At 35.5% G+C, this 16,750-nt stretch overlaps 1 protein-coding gene across 1 annotated transcript in view; it reads right to left on the bottom strand.

Moving 5' to 3' along the window:
* The window catches only part of cebpz (CCAAT enhancer binding protein zeta), a 73,398-nt gene that overhangs the window by 9,567 nt on the left and 47,081 nt on the right, over positions 1–16,750 (bottom strand). Inside the window, exons 12-14 of the mRNA XM_039748095.1 lie at positions 12,113–12,300; positions 10,222–10,308; positions 483–553 (exon numbers count right to left, since the gene is read on the bottom strand). Of these exons, the coding sequence (XP_039604029.1) occupies positions 483–553; positions 10,222–10,308; positions 12,113–12,300 (346 nt within the window). The remainder of the gene's footprint in view (positions 1–482; positions 554–10,221; positions 10,309–12,112; positions 12,301–16,750) is intronic.

The raw sequence follows: 16,750 nt of genomic DNA on the forward strand, positions 1-16,750 counted from the left end.
ATTACCCAAAAATATTACATGTAATTGCTTAATCGATTGATGTCTGAACAAAGAAAAATGGTAATGGATATTTTCTTAAGAAAAAAAGTTGCAAAAAAGACAGATGCTTCCATCTTTCAACAGAGTCAAAGCAGAACTAGTACATTTGTTACAGTTTGGAAATGAGCTACTAACAACCATCTGATCGGTTTCCAGCCTACTTATGTTCAGGTGCTTCTTAAAAATATACTTCCTTTGCAAACATCATTTGCAAAAATTTGAGTATTAAAAAAATATAATCAATAATGGATATGATGATGTGTAGTGTTCTATTTTGCAGTTTACTTAATCAGAATGTCAAAAGTATAGTTTTATATGGCATTGGTCCAGATCAGATTAGGTTTGACTCAAGCAGAAATCCAGACAATTCACAAACTTTTACTCATTAAAAATTTAACATTGTAAACTGTTTTACTGTCATTTAAAAAAAAAATAAGTCTTACCTCCTCTGCTGTAGCTAAGATACTGCCATCATCACTGAATCCTCGCTTTTTTTTCTGGCCTTTTTTCAACCCTAAATTGGCAAAAATATATTACTAATATAAACTGTGCTCTATTCACGATTTAATTTCTATTCAATTTAAATTTCTATTTTCATTGTATAATGCATTTAAAAATTAATTTAACAGATTGATTCATTATTAAACAAACCCATCCTAATTAGTAATTCCAATATAATTGTTTTGACAATCGTGTTGATTACAATGTGATTTTTGGTTTGTTATCCAAGTCTAGTACTTAATGAACCATAAGCTTATGCGTTAACTCACTAACTTCAAATCGGCGTCACTGTGAGCTGCAGCCAATCTTGGCTACATTAGACTCGTGACAGGAATAAAACCACAGTGGGATACCAAAGAAATCAAACCCCACCATCACATCTTTCTCTTGTGGAAGGAGGCCAGAGTAATTTAAGAATATTTAAGAAGAAATGGGGATAACATACAAATCGAAATGAAAACCCAGAGGCTGAGAGGAGTAGTGTTGACTATTATACTATCACTAGCAAAATAAAGTTATGAAAATGAAAAGCAAACATTTTAAAAATAACGTAAGATGATTGTTAATGTAATTGTTTTGTCATTGATATTGAGTGTTGTTGTCATATCTATCTATTTATATATATCTGTATATATATATATATCTGTATATATATATATATATATATATATATATATATATATATATATATATATATATATATATATATATATATATATATATATATATATATATATATATAGCAAAATACCTGCGATTGGCAGCGAGAAGTAAAAAGAAAAGGAAACATTTTAATAATAACGTAACATGATTGACAATGTAATTGTTTTGTCATTGTCATGAGTGTTGCTGGCATATATATATATATATATATATATATATATATATATATATATATATATATATATATATACACACACACATCTATACACATATATATACAGTTATATATATATACATATACACACATACATATATATACATACTGTATATATACATACTGTATACACACATATACATATCTACATATATACTGTATATACACATTTATATATATACAAATCTACATATATATATTCACATATATATATATATTAGGGGTGGGACTCGATTAAAAAAATTAATCCAATTAATTAGAGGCTGTGTAAGAATTAATCTTGATTAATCGTATGTAATCGACGTAAATTTGCCCCAAATCGCAAATGTTTTTTTTTAATTTAAAAGTGTTTTAGTGGGCGACAGAATCAAATAATAGACATGTACATGAATATTGTAAACTGAAGCTGTTTTAATTTCTGAAAAAAAGCCTTTAAACTGCATTTGAATTCAAAACAGAAACAAAAATATCATCCCTGGTTAAAATTGGGCAGACTTAAAAATAAAGTGGTAGTTTAAGTACTTTAAGTAGATTTTCAGAATAGTATTGTCTTTAAATAATAATAACCAAAATTTCAACATAAAGTGCAGTTTTTCTTCTTAAAAAATAAGTCAGAAACATAAAAGGTAATTTGACCAACTTAATCTTTAAACTCTGAGTAACCTTAGCCAAAATTATTTTGTACATTAGGCTAAAACAGTGTGATCATTGAACATTTTGTAATTAGATGTAATTAGAATTACTAACGGTCACGGAAGTCCAATGATCCCCAGTAAGAGCCACAAAGTCTGCTTTCTGTAATGCATCTAATTTTGCTTGCTTTTCAGTGTGCACAAAACCACGCTTTTATCAAGGCTTTCGGGAAGTCGAAATGATCAGTCGTAGGAACGCGCTTTATTCCGACTCTAACATTTTTGTAGCTGTGATGTGTGCATCAGTGTAATGGATGTACCAGGAAATGATGCATTGACAAAAGTTCCCGCTTGCTTGGAATTGAAAGTGTGATTAAATGCGTTATTTTTTTAACGTTATGGAGTACATGCATCGAAGCTTCTCAGCTGTGCTTGTGCTAATAAAGGGAAACATTTTAAAAATAACGTAACATGATTCTGCGTTAACCGAATATTTTTCATACGTCCCAAACCAAGGAGATCGAAGGTAAAATGAATCAGTAGCGTACATACTCAGTGCATCCCTCTCGGGAATCGAACCTCGAATGTCGGCATTAGAGGCTTAAGACTCTACAATTGAGCCACAGCATGTGGCTTGTCTATCGAGTATGTACTGTAGATAGGGGTATATATATACATTTAAATATATACCAGCGTATCGCAGTGGAGAAGTAGAAGTTATGAAAAGAAAAGGGAACATTTTAAAAATAACGTAACATGATTGTCAATATACAGTAATTGTTTTGTGAGTGTTATTGAATGTTGCTGTCATCAAGGATTTGATTATCATTATTTCTTTCAATCAGGGTCGTATTTGTACGATGTGTTGTGTTCAAGTTACATTCCGTGTTTGTCAATCGCTGTAAAGATGACAGGTTTCATTCATCGATTCGTTTCTTACTGCATCAATAAACAGCTCGTCTTCTTCTTTATCTGAGACCTGACACACTGCATGCACGGGTTTTTTACACTGTCTTCCTTTAGCGGACATTGACTTTTTCCACCGTGTGCTTTGTTTCCACAGTAGCTGCATTTATGAATATGCTTATCAGACGCTTCATATTTTTTGCTGCCTTTTCAACTGTGTAATTCGGTTTTTGTTCAGCGCTCTTTGGAACTGTTGCTTTTATCTGTGCACTGCGCCAGTTCACGCGAGCCACTCGGTGTACTTGCATCGAAGGTTCCCAGCTGTGCTGGTGCCATCTCGTGCTATGTCCATAGCTTTATTTAATGTTACCTTAGTCCTGGCACTTAAAACTTTCTCTCGCAGTTTCGCTGAGTTTGTGTCAAACACCACCCTGACCATCTCATCTTCCTCTCCATAAGCACAGTCCTTCACCCGTGAATATTTACCCGTGGCAGTTTGCTATTGGATTGCCGCTGACGGACGGCCTTCTATGGGCAGGCACTAAATTACAAACGCCAGCGGCAGCCTGTCTATGAACTTAATTTAAAGTGTAGGTTTACATCGTGCTTTGTTTCCGAAGTAGCAGAACTCGCTTCTTATTGTTTCGCTGCCTTCTCAATTATATAATGCATGTTTTCTTGAGCGCTTTTTGAGGTCTTCCTGGTTTTCTATGTACTGCGTGATTACGTGGGAGGCGTGATGATGTCACACGAAACTCCGCCCCCACGGCGTTGAAGCTCATCTCCATTACAGTAAATGGAGAAAAACTGCTTCCAGTTATGACCATTACGCGTAGAATTTCGATATAAAACCTGCCCAACTTTTGTAAGGAAGCTGTAAGGAATCAACCTGCCAAATTTCAGCCTTCCACCCACACGGGAAGTTGGAGAATTAGTGATGAGTCAGTGAGTGAGTGAGTGAGTGAGTGAGTGAGTGAGTGAGTCAGTGAGTGAGTGAGTGAGGGCTTTGCCTTTTATTAGTATAGATAAAAGACTAAAATATATTTGGAATTGAAGTCCTTTGAACAATTATAGAGAGGGACAGGGAAAAAAGCATACTTTGATCTATGTTTATTTTTTTATTGATTAAAAAAATGTTCAAGTCAAATGCGGTTTGCTAGAATATATGTTTATTTAATAAGAAATTAGATACTTAAAGTGAAATATTTTTATGTGCATACAATATTATATGGTATAATACTGAATGTTATTTAGTGTATTTTAACTATACAAGATCTTTATGTAAATATGCACAATATTTTGACTAAATGTGTGCTGTGTACAAATAAACTTAATGGTAATGTTAATGAATGGAAGGGACCTTTCCTTACAGTAGGTGTTACATAACCTAGAACAGGGGTGTGGAACTCCAGTCCTGGAGGGCCGCAGTGGCTGCAGGTTTTTATTCTAACCATCTTCTTAATTAGTGACCAGTTTTTGATGCTAATTAACTTCTTTAGCCTCAGCTTTAATTAGCTAGACTCAGGCCCCTTAGTTGTTTTTTCCTTAATTAGCAGCCGGACAGTAATGAGACATAAAACAAGCAGGACATGACCAGCTCACCTGTACCCATCAAACAAAATCTGAAAATAAAGATGAAGGTCTCAGTAAGGTTGATCCCTCAGGTTACCAAAACATTTTAGGAGTTCTTAGAAAAAAACAGAATATCAACAGTTTTGGAAATGTCTGCTGTGGCAAAAAGAGAGCAGCAACAAGCCATGGAATTGAATAACAGGTTTAATTAACAGTGAGAATCAGCTTCTCATTAAGGAACTGGTTGGAGTTTGAAGCCCTAATATAGCTGGTCATCTGTTGACTCGTTTCATGTCTCATTTCTGTTTGGCAGTTATTTAATGAAGAAAAGAATCAATTAAGAAGACTTTATACTTAAAAACAGGGCTATTAAAATAGAGGGAAAAGAAGTTAATTAGCAGTGAATACTGGGCACTGATTAGGAAAAGGGTTAGAAAGAAAACCTGCATGCACTGCGGCCCTCCAGGCCTGGAGTTTGACACCTGTGACCTAGAACAATAATCTTTGTATACACTGCTGCGTTTGAGCTTGAGTCATTTACTTTGATATGTGGGAGGAAAGCCTAGAGAGATATAGGAATAATGTGGACATTTTAAATTGATAACAACCAGGCATGAGATTCAAACCCATGATTCATAAGTCACTATTGCTTATCAGTGTGCAACTATGCTGTCCAAAAAAGGTAAACAGAACAACAGTGTAGTCTAATGACATTTGGTAAGAAATTCCTCCAAAAGCACTCCTTGGCCTGGAGCAAACTGCACTCCATGTCATCTTTTTTTTTATTATTTTTTTTTTTTTACTTTAGTTCATGCCTGCTTGGACATAATAGCAGAATGCACCAACGATGCGGTATCTTTTTAAAATAACATTTCTGCTTTTTAACAAATACTATTTTTGTTAGAGAGAAATTTGTATTTACATTAAGCTCATTACATAAATAATAAATATATATACACACACACTATGGCCTGAACACACCAGAAGGACTAAAAAGAAAGAAAACATCTGACTTGGCAGTTACAGTCACAGTTAGGCATTATATAGGCACATTGCTTTTGCCATAAAGGAGCCCCAGTAGTATTTCTTGACACACTTTTGCTGAATAATTTGGTGCGTCAGAGAGAGGATGAGCCACATTATTCATAATAGCACTCAGTTTTGTTTTCATTTTCTCTCCTTCACTACTGCCTCTGCTACTGCACTTCAAATGTATATCTCTCCATTATAATAAAAAAAATCCTGGGACGAGACTTTTCAGAGAGATACTTTTACGTCCCGCAAGACGAGACTTTGTGCCAAGGGATTTAACCATGTCCAGGGCCGGAAATAAAAGACAAAGAGTAGATGACAAAGTAGAATGTCGTAAAGAATTCAAAAACGATGGCAAGATACACATGAAGAGCAGGTTAGAGATAATGAAAGTACTAAAATTCAAAAGTCTCAAAAAAATGATAGTAAAGATCGCATTAGCGCAAACAAACAGAAATTATTACTCGTGAAATAACAGAACAATGAAAAGAGATCAAACTTTAAGTCGGAGACTTGTAGATTGTCTAATTCGTGTTGCCATCAGGGAAAAGTAGTGTTACTTCCCAATGAAGAGGCATATCCGCGAGAATTAAAAGATTTGTTGTTTGGTGAAAGTAAAATCCACTTACGCGAGTGTCTGAGTCGTGAAGTGGTTAGTGCGTAGCATAGGGTGGGGGGATTGGCGAGCGAAGCCCCCTAGTAAATATATAAGTTAACTTCAAGTGCAGGCTATAAATATCAATTCAGTTTTAAGATTTTAAGTGTTATAAGGTTAACATTGCTACCAGCATTCCACATGAATGGTGAAAGAAAATAGCTTTTTATCCAAAATACTTTTGTGCATTTATCATCATTAACCAAAAAGGAATTCTCAGCATGAAATATAAGCAGGTATCAAGAATGTAGTCACCACATTCTAAGGACACAGCAAATGGTGCTTTCAAGCAGAACTTTAAGGCCGGCATCGCACTACAGAGAGAGAACATGTTACTTTCAACAAATATAGCTGCTGCATCCCGTTGCTTAGAGGATGTCTGATTACACATTTAGGAATTGCAGGAAATGATTTATTACATGAATCCCTCATGACTTTACAGAACAGTTTTAAAAATCCTATTGTGTACAGCAAGTATCACAAGCTCCCCTCATTTTGGCAGGTACTGAATGCACAGAAGCCATAGCATTTCCCTATAGTACTATAAGCAAGACAATAGCAAAGCCTTGAAAAGAAGGAAGTTAATCACAAGGCATGCACCTATGCTCATTTACAAAGGACCAAATTAAAATGTCAGTTTAACTACCATGCATATCCTGATGTGGGAGTGAACCAAAGTACCCAAAGAACACTCATGTGTGCACTGTTAATGAAAAGAAAAATTTAAATTCCATCCTAATTGACAATGGTGGTGAAACTGTTTTGCAACTTTCTGAAGTCTATTCTGCCTTGCATCACCTTACTACTTGTATTTAAAATGACACTTAAATACAGATTAGCAGAATGATGTACTTTTTCTACACTTGCAAAAAACGCTACTACATCATTAAGTACAGCTAATGCTGAAGTACTGTATGCAGGTGTAGGGTTCATAAGTTAGAGTTCCAATATTGACATTTAATGGATGTTAATCAACACTATACACAACACAAATCTTTATGCCCGTTTGAAAAAGTTGCATTCTGGCATATAACTGAATAGTATATAACCCAAATACTTGTTTTCAAGAGCCATAGGCTATAGATATATATTGCATGGAAAATCTGAAGGCAAAGTTGGTATTTTGAAAGAAATCTCCCTGTAAATATACCAAGGTAAGGAAAGGGTTTTCAGTGTGCAGTATGTAAAAGAAATCCCCTACCCCCCGCACAAAAACCTTTATATGGTGTGTTTTAATTACAGTCAACAATTTTTTTCTTCCTTAGTACTATTATTTCTATTTTTCAATGAATAACAATCTCTGCATCCACTTCCATTAACAGTATATTGCCGTATAATTTGCCTTGTTCATAAATTATACTTTTAGAAATACATGGGCATAAAATTACAGTATTTTTCGGATCATAAGGCGCACTTAAAATCCTTTAATTTTATCAAAAATCGACAGTTCGCCTTATAATCCGGTGCGCCTTACGTATTAATTCTGGTTGTGCTTACTGACCTCGAACCGATTTTACGTGGTACACAGTGCTCAAAAATCTGTCCAAATGTTTTAGAATGACTTTGGTAAGCTACGAAGCTGCACTGTACCGCTTGATGGATTGTTGGAGCATTATGGCTACCGTAGTCAGGAAGTTTACGTCAGGGGACCTAATGGCTTTTTCCACAAATCTCCGTGTCTATTGATCTGTGACTCCATGTACGCCCATCTCACCGATACTGTCAAAATCCAAGTGAAGCAAACTAATTCAGAGCTTGCCATCATTCCAGGTGGATTAACCAAAGAACTTCAACCGTTAGATATAGGTGTCAACAGGTTGTTCAAAGTTAAATTGCGAGCTGCGTGGGAGCATTGGATGATGGAAGGCGAACGAACACTCATTGACCAAGACAGGAAGGCAACGCCAGGCGAGTTACGCCACTATCTGCCAATAGATCGTGGTTGCCTGGGCTAAGGTATCAGTCTCAAGTATCGTCTGAGCTTTCACGAAGGGCGGAATCATCACTAAACAGCCAAGTAACAGCAATGAGACTGAATCGGATAATGACAAGAGAGATCCGGGCATACTTGATGCTGAAATCGTGGAAGAGGAATGAACTGAAAAAGTGAGCGTATTGTTTTGTATTTTATGTTACAACTGAACAATGTTGAGAGTTATTGTGAATGAGTTGAATAAATTAGTTTGACTTCTCTGTTTTGTTTCACTGAATGTGCTTTATAATCCGATGCGCCTTATGTATGAAAGTAGACCCATTCATTGATATTGCGCTTTAAAATCCGGTGCGCCTTATGGTCCAAAAAATACTGTATATACAGTATACAGTGCATCCAGAAAGTATTCACAGCGCATCACTTTTTCCACATTTTATGTTACAGCCTTATTCCAAAATGGATTCAATTCATTTTTTTTCCTCAGAATTCTACACACAACACCCCATAATGACAGCGTGAAAAAAGTTTACTTGAGGTTTTTGCAAATTTATTAAAAATAAAAAAACTGAGAAATCACATGTACATAAGTATTCACAGCCTTTGCTCAATACTTTGTCAATGCACATTTGGCAGCAATTACAGCCTCAAGTCTTTTTGAATATGAAAAAGCTTGGCACACCTATCCTTGGCCAGTTTTGCCCATTCCTCTTTGCAGCACCTCTCAAGCTCCATCAGGTTGGATGGGAAGTGTCAGTGCACAGCCATTTTAAGATCTCTCCAGAGATGTTCAATCGGATTCAAGTCTGGGCTCTGGCTGAGCCACTCAAGGACATTCAGAGTTGTCCTGAAGCCACTCCTTTGATATCTTGGCTGTGTGCTTAGGGTCGTTGTCCTGCTGAAAGACGAACCGTCGCCCCAATCTGAGGTCAAGTGCGCCCTGGAGCAGGTTTCATTCAGGATGTCTCTGTACATTGCTGCAGTCATCTTTCCCCACAGCATGATGCTGCCACTACCATGCTTCACTGTAGGGATGGTATTGGCCTGGTGATGAGCGGTGCCTGGTTTCCTCCAAACGTGACGCCTGGCATTCACACCAAAGAGTTCAATCTTTGACTCATCAGACCAGAGAATTTTGTTTCTCATGGTCTGAGAGTCCTTCAGTTGCCTTTTGGCAAACTCCAGGCGGGCTGCCATGTGCCTTTTACTAAGGAGTGGCTTCCGTCTGGCCACTGTACCATACAGGCTTGATTGGTGGATTGCTGCAGAGATGGTTGTCCTTCTGGAAGGTTCTCCTCTCTCCACAGAGGACCTCTGGAGCTCTGACAGAGTGACCATCGGGTTCTTGGTCACCTCACTGACTAAGGCCCTTCTCCCCCGATCGCTCAGTTTAGATGGCTTGCCAGCTCTAGGAAGAGTCCTGGTGGTTTTGAACTTCTTTCACTTACGGATGATGGATGCCACTGTGCTCATTGGGACCTTCAAAAGCAGCAGAAATTTTTCTGTAACCTTCCACAGATTTGTGGCCCGAGACAATCCTGTCTCGGAGGTCTACAGACAATTCCTTTGACTTCATGCTTGTTTTGTGCTCTGACAAACTGTCAACTGTGGGACCTTATATAGACAGGTGTGTGCCTTTCCAAATCATGTCCAATCAACTGAATTTACCACAGGTGGACTCCAATTAAGCTGCAGAAACATCTCAAGGATGATCAGGGGAAACAGGATGCACCTGAGCTCAATTTTGAGCTTGATGGCAAAGGCTGTGAATACTTATTTACATGTGATTTCTCAGTTTTTTATTTTTAATAAATTTGCAAAAACCTCAAGTAAACTTTTTTTACGTTGTCATTATGGGGTGTTGTGTGTAGAATTCTGAGGAAAAAAATGAATTTAATCCATTTTGGAATAAGGCTGTAACATAACAAAATGTGGAAAAAGTGATGCGCTGTGAATACTTTCCAGATGCACTGTATGCTACAAAATAAAAGCTGACTTTAGGAAAATGTAAAAATGTATGAACTGACATATTAAACACATTTTTTTCTCAAGTTATCATGCAGTATATATTGCTTACCAAATGTCTCAGTGAAATCCAGATCTTCACTTTTCTTTCTTTTACCAGTTTTTATTTTTGAAATCTCAAAAGCATTATTTGTATCATCTAAAAACAAAATGATACTGGAAATTAACATCTTTATTTTTTCAATTCCACAATCACCATATTAAGTTTACTTCAACATTACCACAAAGAAGAAAAGACAACTGTCAAATACAAGGAACACCAACATTATTTACAAGTTATCGGCACTAAATAAGTTGCTATATGTCAACCTATTAAAGAAATTCATTTTTAAAATTTTATAAACACATTGTTCCATTTACTTTCTATACCTCATAAATAGGTTCTTAATAGGTATGTAAAAACAGACCACAATATTACAATAGCCTTAACAATGACAAAAGATGCAAAAAGAGCTATGTCTTTTTACAATAAGAAATAAAGCAATAAGCACTGCAAAAAGTAAATTAAGTGAATTTTCAAGATGAGCCGATTCTATAAATGTTAACACTAAGATTTCTTGTCACTTCCTGATTAGGACTAATAGTCAAAGAGTGTATTGTAACTTATTATAAATAGTAATAAGGACAAATACGTAAAAAGAAAATCACAATGCAAACTTTACTATATTCAGTAATTTTATCTGAAAAGCAAAGTAAAGACACTAGGTATGTCAATTAAATATAAGAGCCTACATAGAGAAAAGAACCAGCTCTCATTGTCTGCTTACATCTCAAATAGCTAATGCATGCACAAATTACTCTCTTTTTTAACAAAACAAAAAAAAAAAAAAAAGTTTTTTTTGAGGGTAAATATAACAATTTCTGACAGTAGGACAAGCTGATAAAATGTTAGAATACTTTATGTGAAGGGCTGTATTTTTAAGTTTCAACTTCATTAAAACAGTTTTTACCTTTGTTTAAGTGGTTTATAAGTGATAAGCATGGCATGATTCACAAAAGCACAGAAACCAAAGAAAAGTGAAATATTAAAACACAGTACAAGTTTTTGTGTGTGTGTCTTTTACTGGTATAGTATTGCTATCTTACCCAAGGAGACACACAAGTAAGAATTTCCTTCTAATAGGAACATATGACAATAAACTTGAACTTAACGAGCATACAAACTCTCTAAACCTAATATCCCAAGATTAAACAGTATTCTCCACTCCTAGGCTAGAAATATATCGCCTTCCTTGGCTACTTAAGCACAAAAGTCTCTTTCAGCACTAGGTTTAAGTGTACATTTCAGTGCAGCTTCAGGATAACAGAAGAGAGAGACTGATCTGTGGTAGAGATGAAATGTTACTTAAAAAAAAAAAAAAAGAATTGCCTGTAACATTTGAGCATTTAATTAACGTAGAAACCGATATATATCAGTTAAAATCAATTACCAAGAATTAGCGCTAGGTTGCAGTTTTTTTTTTTTATGAAGGTATTCTATAAAATGACATAAGCAGTTCTGCCATGTCTCAGCTGTTGTTCTAGAATTCTAACTAAAATAGTAACATGCCTTTTCTCGCAAGCCACCAATGGCTTATTTATGTTATAACTAACATCCTTAAGGTGTATATAACTAAAACAGACTGACCCTCTACTATTCATCATACCGACGTATCATCCAATTTCTGAACTGGAATCCTGTTTTACAGTTCTATTATAGACATGTATTTATATTGCCCTTTTATGAACATTAATTTTTATATCTAATTTATGTGATTTATTCTTATATTTTCTTTTTATTTGTTAGTTGGTCTAACTTAGTTTTTTTGTTTAATGTATCACTAGGTGTTTTCAGCAATATTTATGAAAATCAGTTTGTTAATACAGTTACTATTAATATTATTATGATGTGCTAACAATGAAAGCTTGTTCATTGTCACTTAATATACTATTCAGAGTAATACCTTCATCGTCTTTGTCATCTGTATCCATAAAGGCTCCTCCTTCTTCTTCCAGTGCATCTCCAAAGTCTTCTTCATCCATGCTACCTAAAGATATCTCTTCATCATCCAGATTACTGAAATCATCATCATCATCAGATTCAGATTCATCTGTATCTTTCTTTTTCTTTTTAGATGTTGCCTTCATATTGCTGGAAATGATAAAAACATATTTAAAGCTAAATCAATTTGTTCCACATAATTTTGACTTCAGTCCTGTCTCTTATTGTTATTGTTTAAATAAATAAACTTACTTTTAATTAACAAATACAGCAAAGATTTTATTAGTATGATCAACATAAGGAATTTTAAAGAGTGTATATAAACATGTTACATGATAGGTTAAATAATTATGAAGGTACTTTATTTTACGTGACACTTTGAATGCAAGTGAATATTGTTCATTGATTACCGAATAATAACAAAATTGCATTACAATTATAGGATTCACCTTAGAAATTGACATTTACAATACACAGCAAAATAGATTTAGAAAACAATGGATCAACTAATTAAGATTTGAATGTTTTAACTTTTAGGTGTCAATGTTATTATAAAAGGTATACGAATTAACTACAAACATGTAACTTTGTTGCTCAATAATAGGTTGGATTTCCATATAGGTGGAAATGTAAATTTAGAACCTGAATGGCAAGAAAAATGAATGACTGGCATATACTTGGTTTGGTAGGGAATTCAAGTCCTTTAAAAATTTTCTGATATTGCTGAATAGTTTTTATTGGTGAAATATACCAATGCATTTTAAGCAGCAAAAATGCTATGTTCACTGGTGACCTTGTTTGTGAAATATTTTCCTGGAAATTCACTATGCTGCTGGCTTAGGTGAACACTATTTTCCATGTGCCCCATGATGCTTAGCAAGGCCAGTGTTACATCACATTTTACAAATGCTTATCGCAAGATCCTTGCGAATGTGGCCACTGCTAGGACCCAAACACACATGGGGGAAAAAAATGCTATATTGCTTTTTACAGTGCTGTGTTGTGTACAACTTTCCTCATCTGTAAACACAGTCATTTCACCAAGGAGAAAACCCACCTCTTCCACTCATGGTTCTTTCTACCCCGAAAAAGACCCCACAAATTTTCATGCCGCACTGCATTTAAAAATTAAATAAAAAAAAAACATTTTCATTTGAGGGGTACATGAGCTTGCAGCTAGTACCACATAGCTAATAATACATTCAAATTAGTCATGTGTCCAGCTATTATCCCAAAACAAGCCATAAAAGAGCCACCCTCCCACTCCATTATCTGAAAACACACGACGTGCTATGAAATAATAAAAACAAAATATTAATATTCACAAAGCACTTCTTTTTCATGTAGAATGTATCTGCACCAATAAATCAGAAACAAAACAGATGTTCTGCCTGTGCGTCAAACAATGAAATTTGCCAGTTCCACATCACTGCTTTGTGGCATGGCCTATGTGTGCCCCAACTGTGCAACTCTGTGAGCATAATGATCTATATTTTAATTTACATGTTGCTAGTTTGTGGCCATTTGTTGCATTTTGTTTATGGTATTCCTTCCAACTCTTTTGTTGCTTGAGGTATGGTGGCACAGTGGTTAGAACTGCTGCCTCACATCTCCAAACACATATTTGGCCGCCATAATCGGTTCAGTACAGTTGGCAGACTTCTCTGTTGCCCTCAGGGACACTTAAAAGACCACTGTACCATTATAAAAAAACTAGCTCAGTTACCCCCAACTCATTGACTTCATTTCACAGAGTTCTGTGAAGTTTGCAAACATTTCTGTGATTTTGCCAAACTCAAGGCACAGTGTACTCTACAGGGTTTGCTCTTCACTATTGCTGAATTACAAATACTTAACACAGGGTGAGCCAAAATGAAGTACCACATTTGTCAATGTCAATGCACGAGGTAGAGGCAGACGAGTGGGTTGGAGGGGGCTGCTTTGATAAGCGATTCCTTGTAGTTTTCAATCGGCAACATGCCTTGGTCCAGTGCGCACCATGCTTTTGCTGTCGCAGCATTCTTCAAAAATAACAAATGCATCATCACAACACAATGCGCCTTCCAAAAACACTTCATCATTCCTCCTAACGGTTACATCCCAAATCAGAAAACAATTTTTCAGTAAGTGGCTAAATTTAGACAGACAGGTACAACATTGAACAGAAAATCTCCAGGCTGTCCTCAGACTGCACGAATGCCTGAAAACATTCAAGCTGTAAGGGCATCAATTTTGCAGTCTCCTAGACGTTCGGTGCACAAACCTGCTTCTGCCTTAGGCATTTCTAACATGTCTTTGAGGAGGATTTTCCATGAGGATCTTCATTTTCATCCATACAAAATGATAGTAGTGCAGGAAGTCGCTGAGAGAGACTGGGAGAGCCGTAGCGATTTGTGGGGGAACATTCTGCAAAACGTTCATTGAAATGACATCTTCATGTGCAGCGATGAGGCACATTTCCATTAGAATGGTTGTGTGTGTGTTACAGTTTGATGCGTCATTGCAGAATTTGGCACTGTAGGCCCTTACTTTGAGGAAGGGGGAGGAACATTAAAAAATGCTAGAGACCTTTTTTGCGGAACCAAATGGAAGAAGTGGATGTGGTGGATGCCTGGTTTCTACAGGATGGAGCAACAGCTCATATGGTGCAGAGATCCATGCAACTTTTGCGGGAGATGTTTCCGGGGAAGCTGATCTGCTTGTGTGGCGATGTTGGGTGGCCTTCATGTTCACTTGAACTTGCTACATGCGATTTCTTCTTGTGGAGCTATCTCAAGTCGAAGGTATACACACACTGACCTCATAATCTTGAAGCTCTCATGAATGCTATTCGCCTTGAAATGGCCAAACGAGTCATGCAAGCATTCCGAAATCGTCTCGAAGAGCGTATTGCTAATAATGGCCACCACCTTGAAGACATCATTTTTAAAACATAGTGAAAAAAATCTATTTTGTATACCCTTTCTTGTGTTGTAATGAAATTTTTTTATTTTTTAGCATTTTTGCAGAAAAAATATTTGAAATGTGGGAATTGTTTTTGGCTCACCCTGTACATCCAATTGAAGTGTAGAACAGCTTTAATTTCTATGGATCTGAGTACTTCTGTAAATTGCTTATACCTGTTGCAGAATAGATTTTCTGTTTAAACTTTTTTTTTTTTTTTTAAATAAAAGATCATGTTTTCTCTACTTGGGCCTGCTACTGAAATTTTTTAGGATTCAGGAAGAGTTCATTCATGTTTTTATTAAATTACTCAAGACATACTTCTGTTAAGGCTTTTGATGTCTCAACAAACAGGAAGGCATTCTAAGTCTTAATATACAGCTTTCCAGTTGAGGCACCAATTTTCATTTGAAATAACTACAGAAGCAGCACTAACTGAATTATTGTTTTTATGTGTCCAATTCAATGTAATATGATTCATACCATTAATAAAATGTAAAAATATTAAGCATGTACACTATGGTCCTTAATGCTCCTAAATCAATCAGATGATGTACTAAAGCTACCTATGTGAAATTATTATGGTTTAGACTATTTATTTGTATGTAGTACATTTCTCATGAATCAGTATGTCATGTTTTTGATTGGAGAAAAATTTAATGCAACATTTGCCCTTCTAAAGTCTGTCATTATCTCACTGAAATGTTATAAACCCAATCTGTGTTGATTTTCTGTTAATTGTTTTTTTTTTTAATATTGTGTATCTATTCAGGTAGCAAGGTCATGAGATGTTCACTTCTCTGCCTGTGCAAGTCATATCCACACTCATTAGACCACACTTTAGGTCATTCCCATGACACTAATCAAGTCCTGGAGCCTAACTTGTCTGTTCACCAAGTGTGTGCAGGATGGATGTGAGACAAACTAGTTAGCATACAAGGGCCCAAACACTTAGGTGTACCTGCCATTCACAGAGTTTGGGTAATGTATACCCCTACTAAACAGTCATACTCTCTACATTAAACATATTGTTCTTGTTAATTGCTGTGCCTTTTTAATAAGTGTAATAAAAATGAAATTGAAGTTTTAAGAGGTTGTAAAAGTAAAATAAAAATTAAAAAATTTGTAGCATATCTTGGTAATTATGATCACTTTGGAAGTTGGCTTAATATTTCAATTTCCACCACTGCGACATAAAGAATGCCTTTATCAAGAGCTTTATCAATTATGTTTATCGCTCCTTTTGATTTCAAAGTTGTTCAAAGTTGTCAAAACCAGTTGTGTACTTGTGAGGCTTACTGTACTGTCCTGGATTCAGCAAGAAACTAATTTTGTGGCCACACGATAATATATAACATACTTCTTGTTTCCACAAAACTGTGCACATAATATACACATCTTGTTTGCACAATATATAACTTGTGACCACAACGTAATTTCTAATTCAACAGAGCCATGTTGAAAATAAAAATTGTGTTTCAGTGAGATAGCATTGCATGTATAAGGCATAATAATATTTAAAACTAGGCAGTATTAAAACTGTAACACAATTATTGCATTTTAATTATGCAATATTATGTTTAAACTCTATAGCAATGCAATGCAAAATCAGCTGTACCTTTGTCTGCTTCACACCATATATTAATTAATCACCCAA

The sequence above is a fragment of the Polypterus senegalus genome, chromosome 3 (assembly GCF_016835505.1).
Source record: "Polypterus senegalus isolate Bchr_013 chromosome 3, ASM1683550v1, whole genome shotgun sequence".
Lineage (NCBI taxonomy): Eukaryota > Metazoa > Chordata > Cladistia > Polypteriformes > Polypteridae > Polypterus > Polypterus senegalus.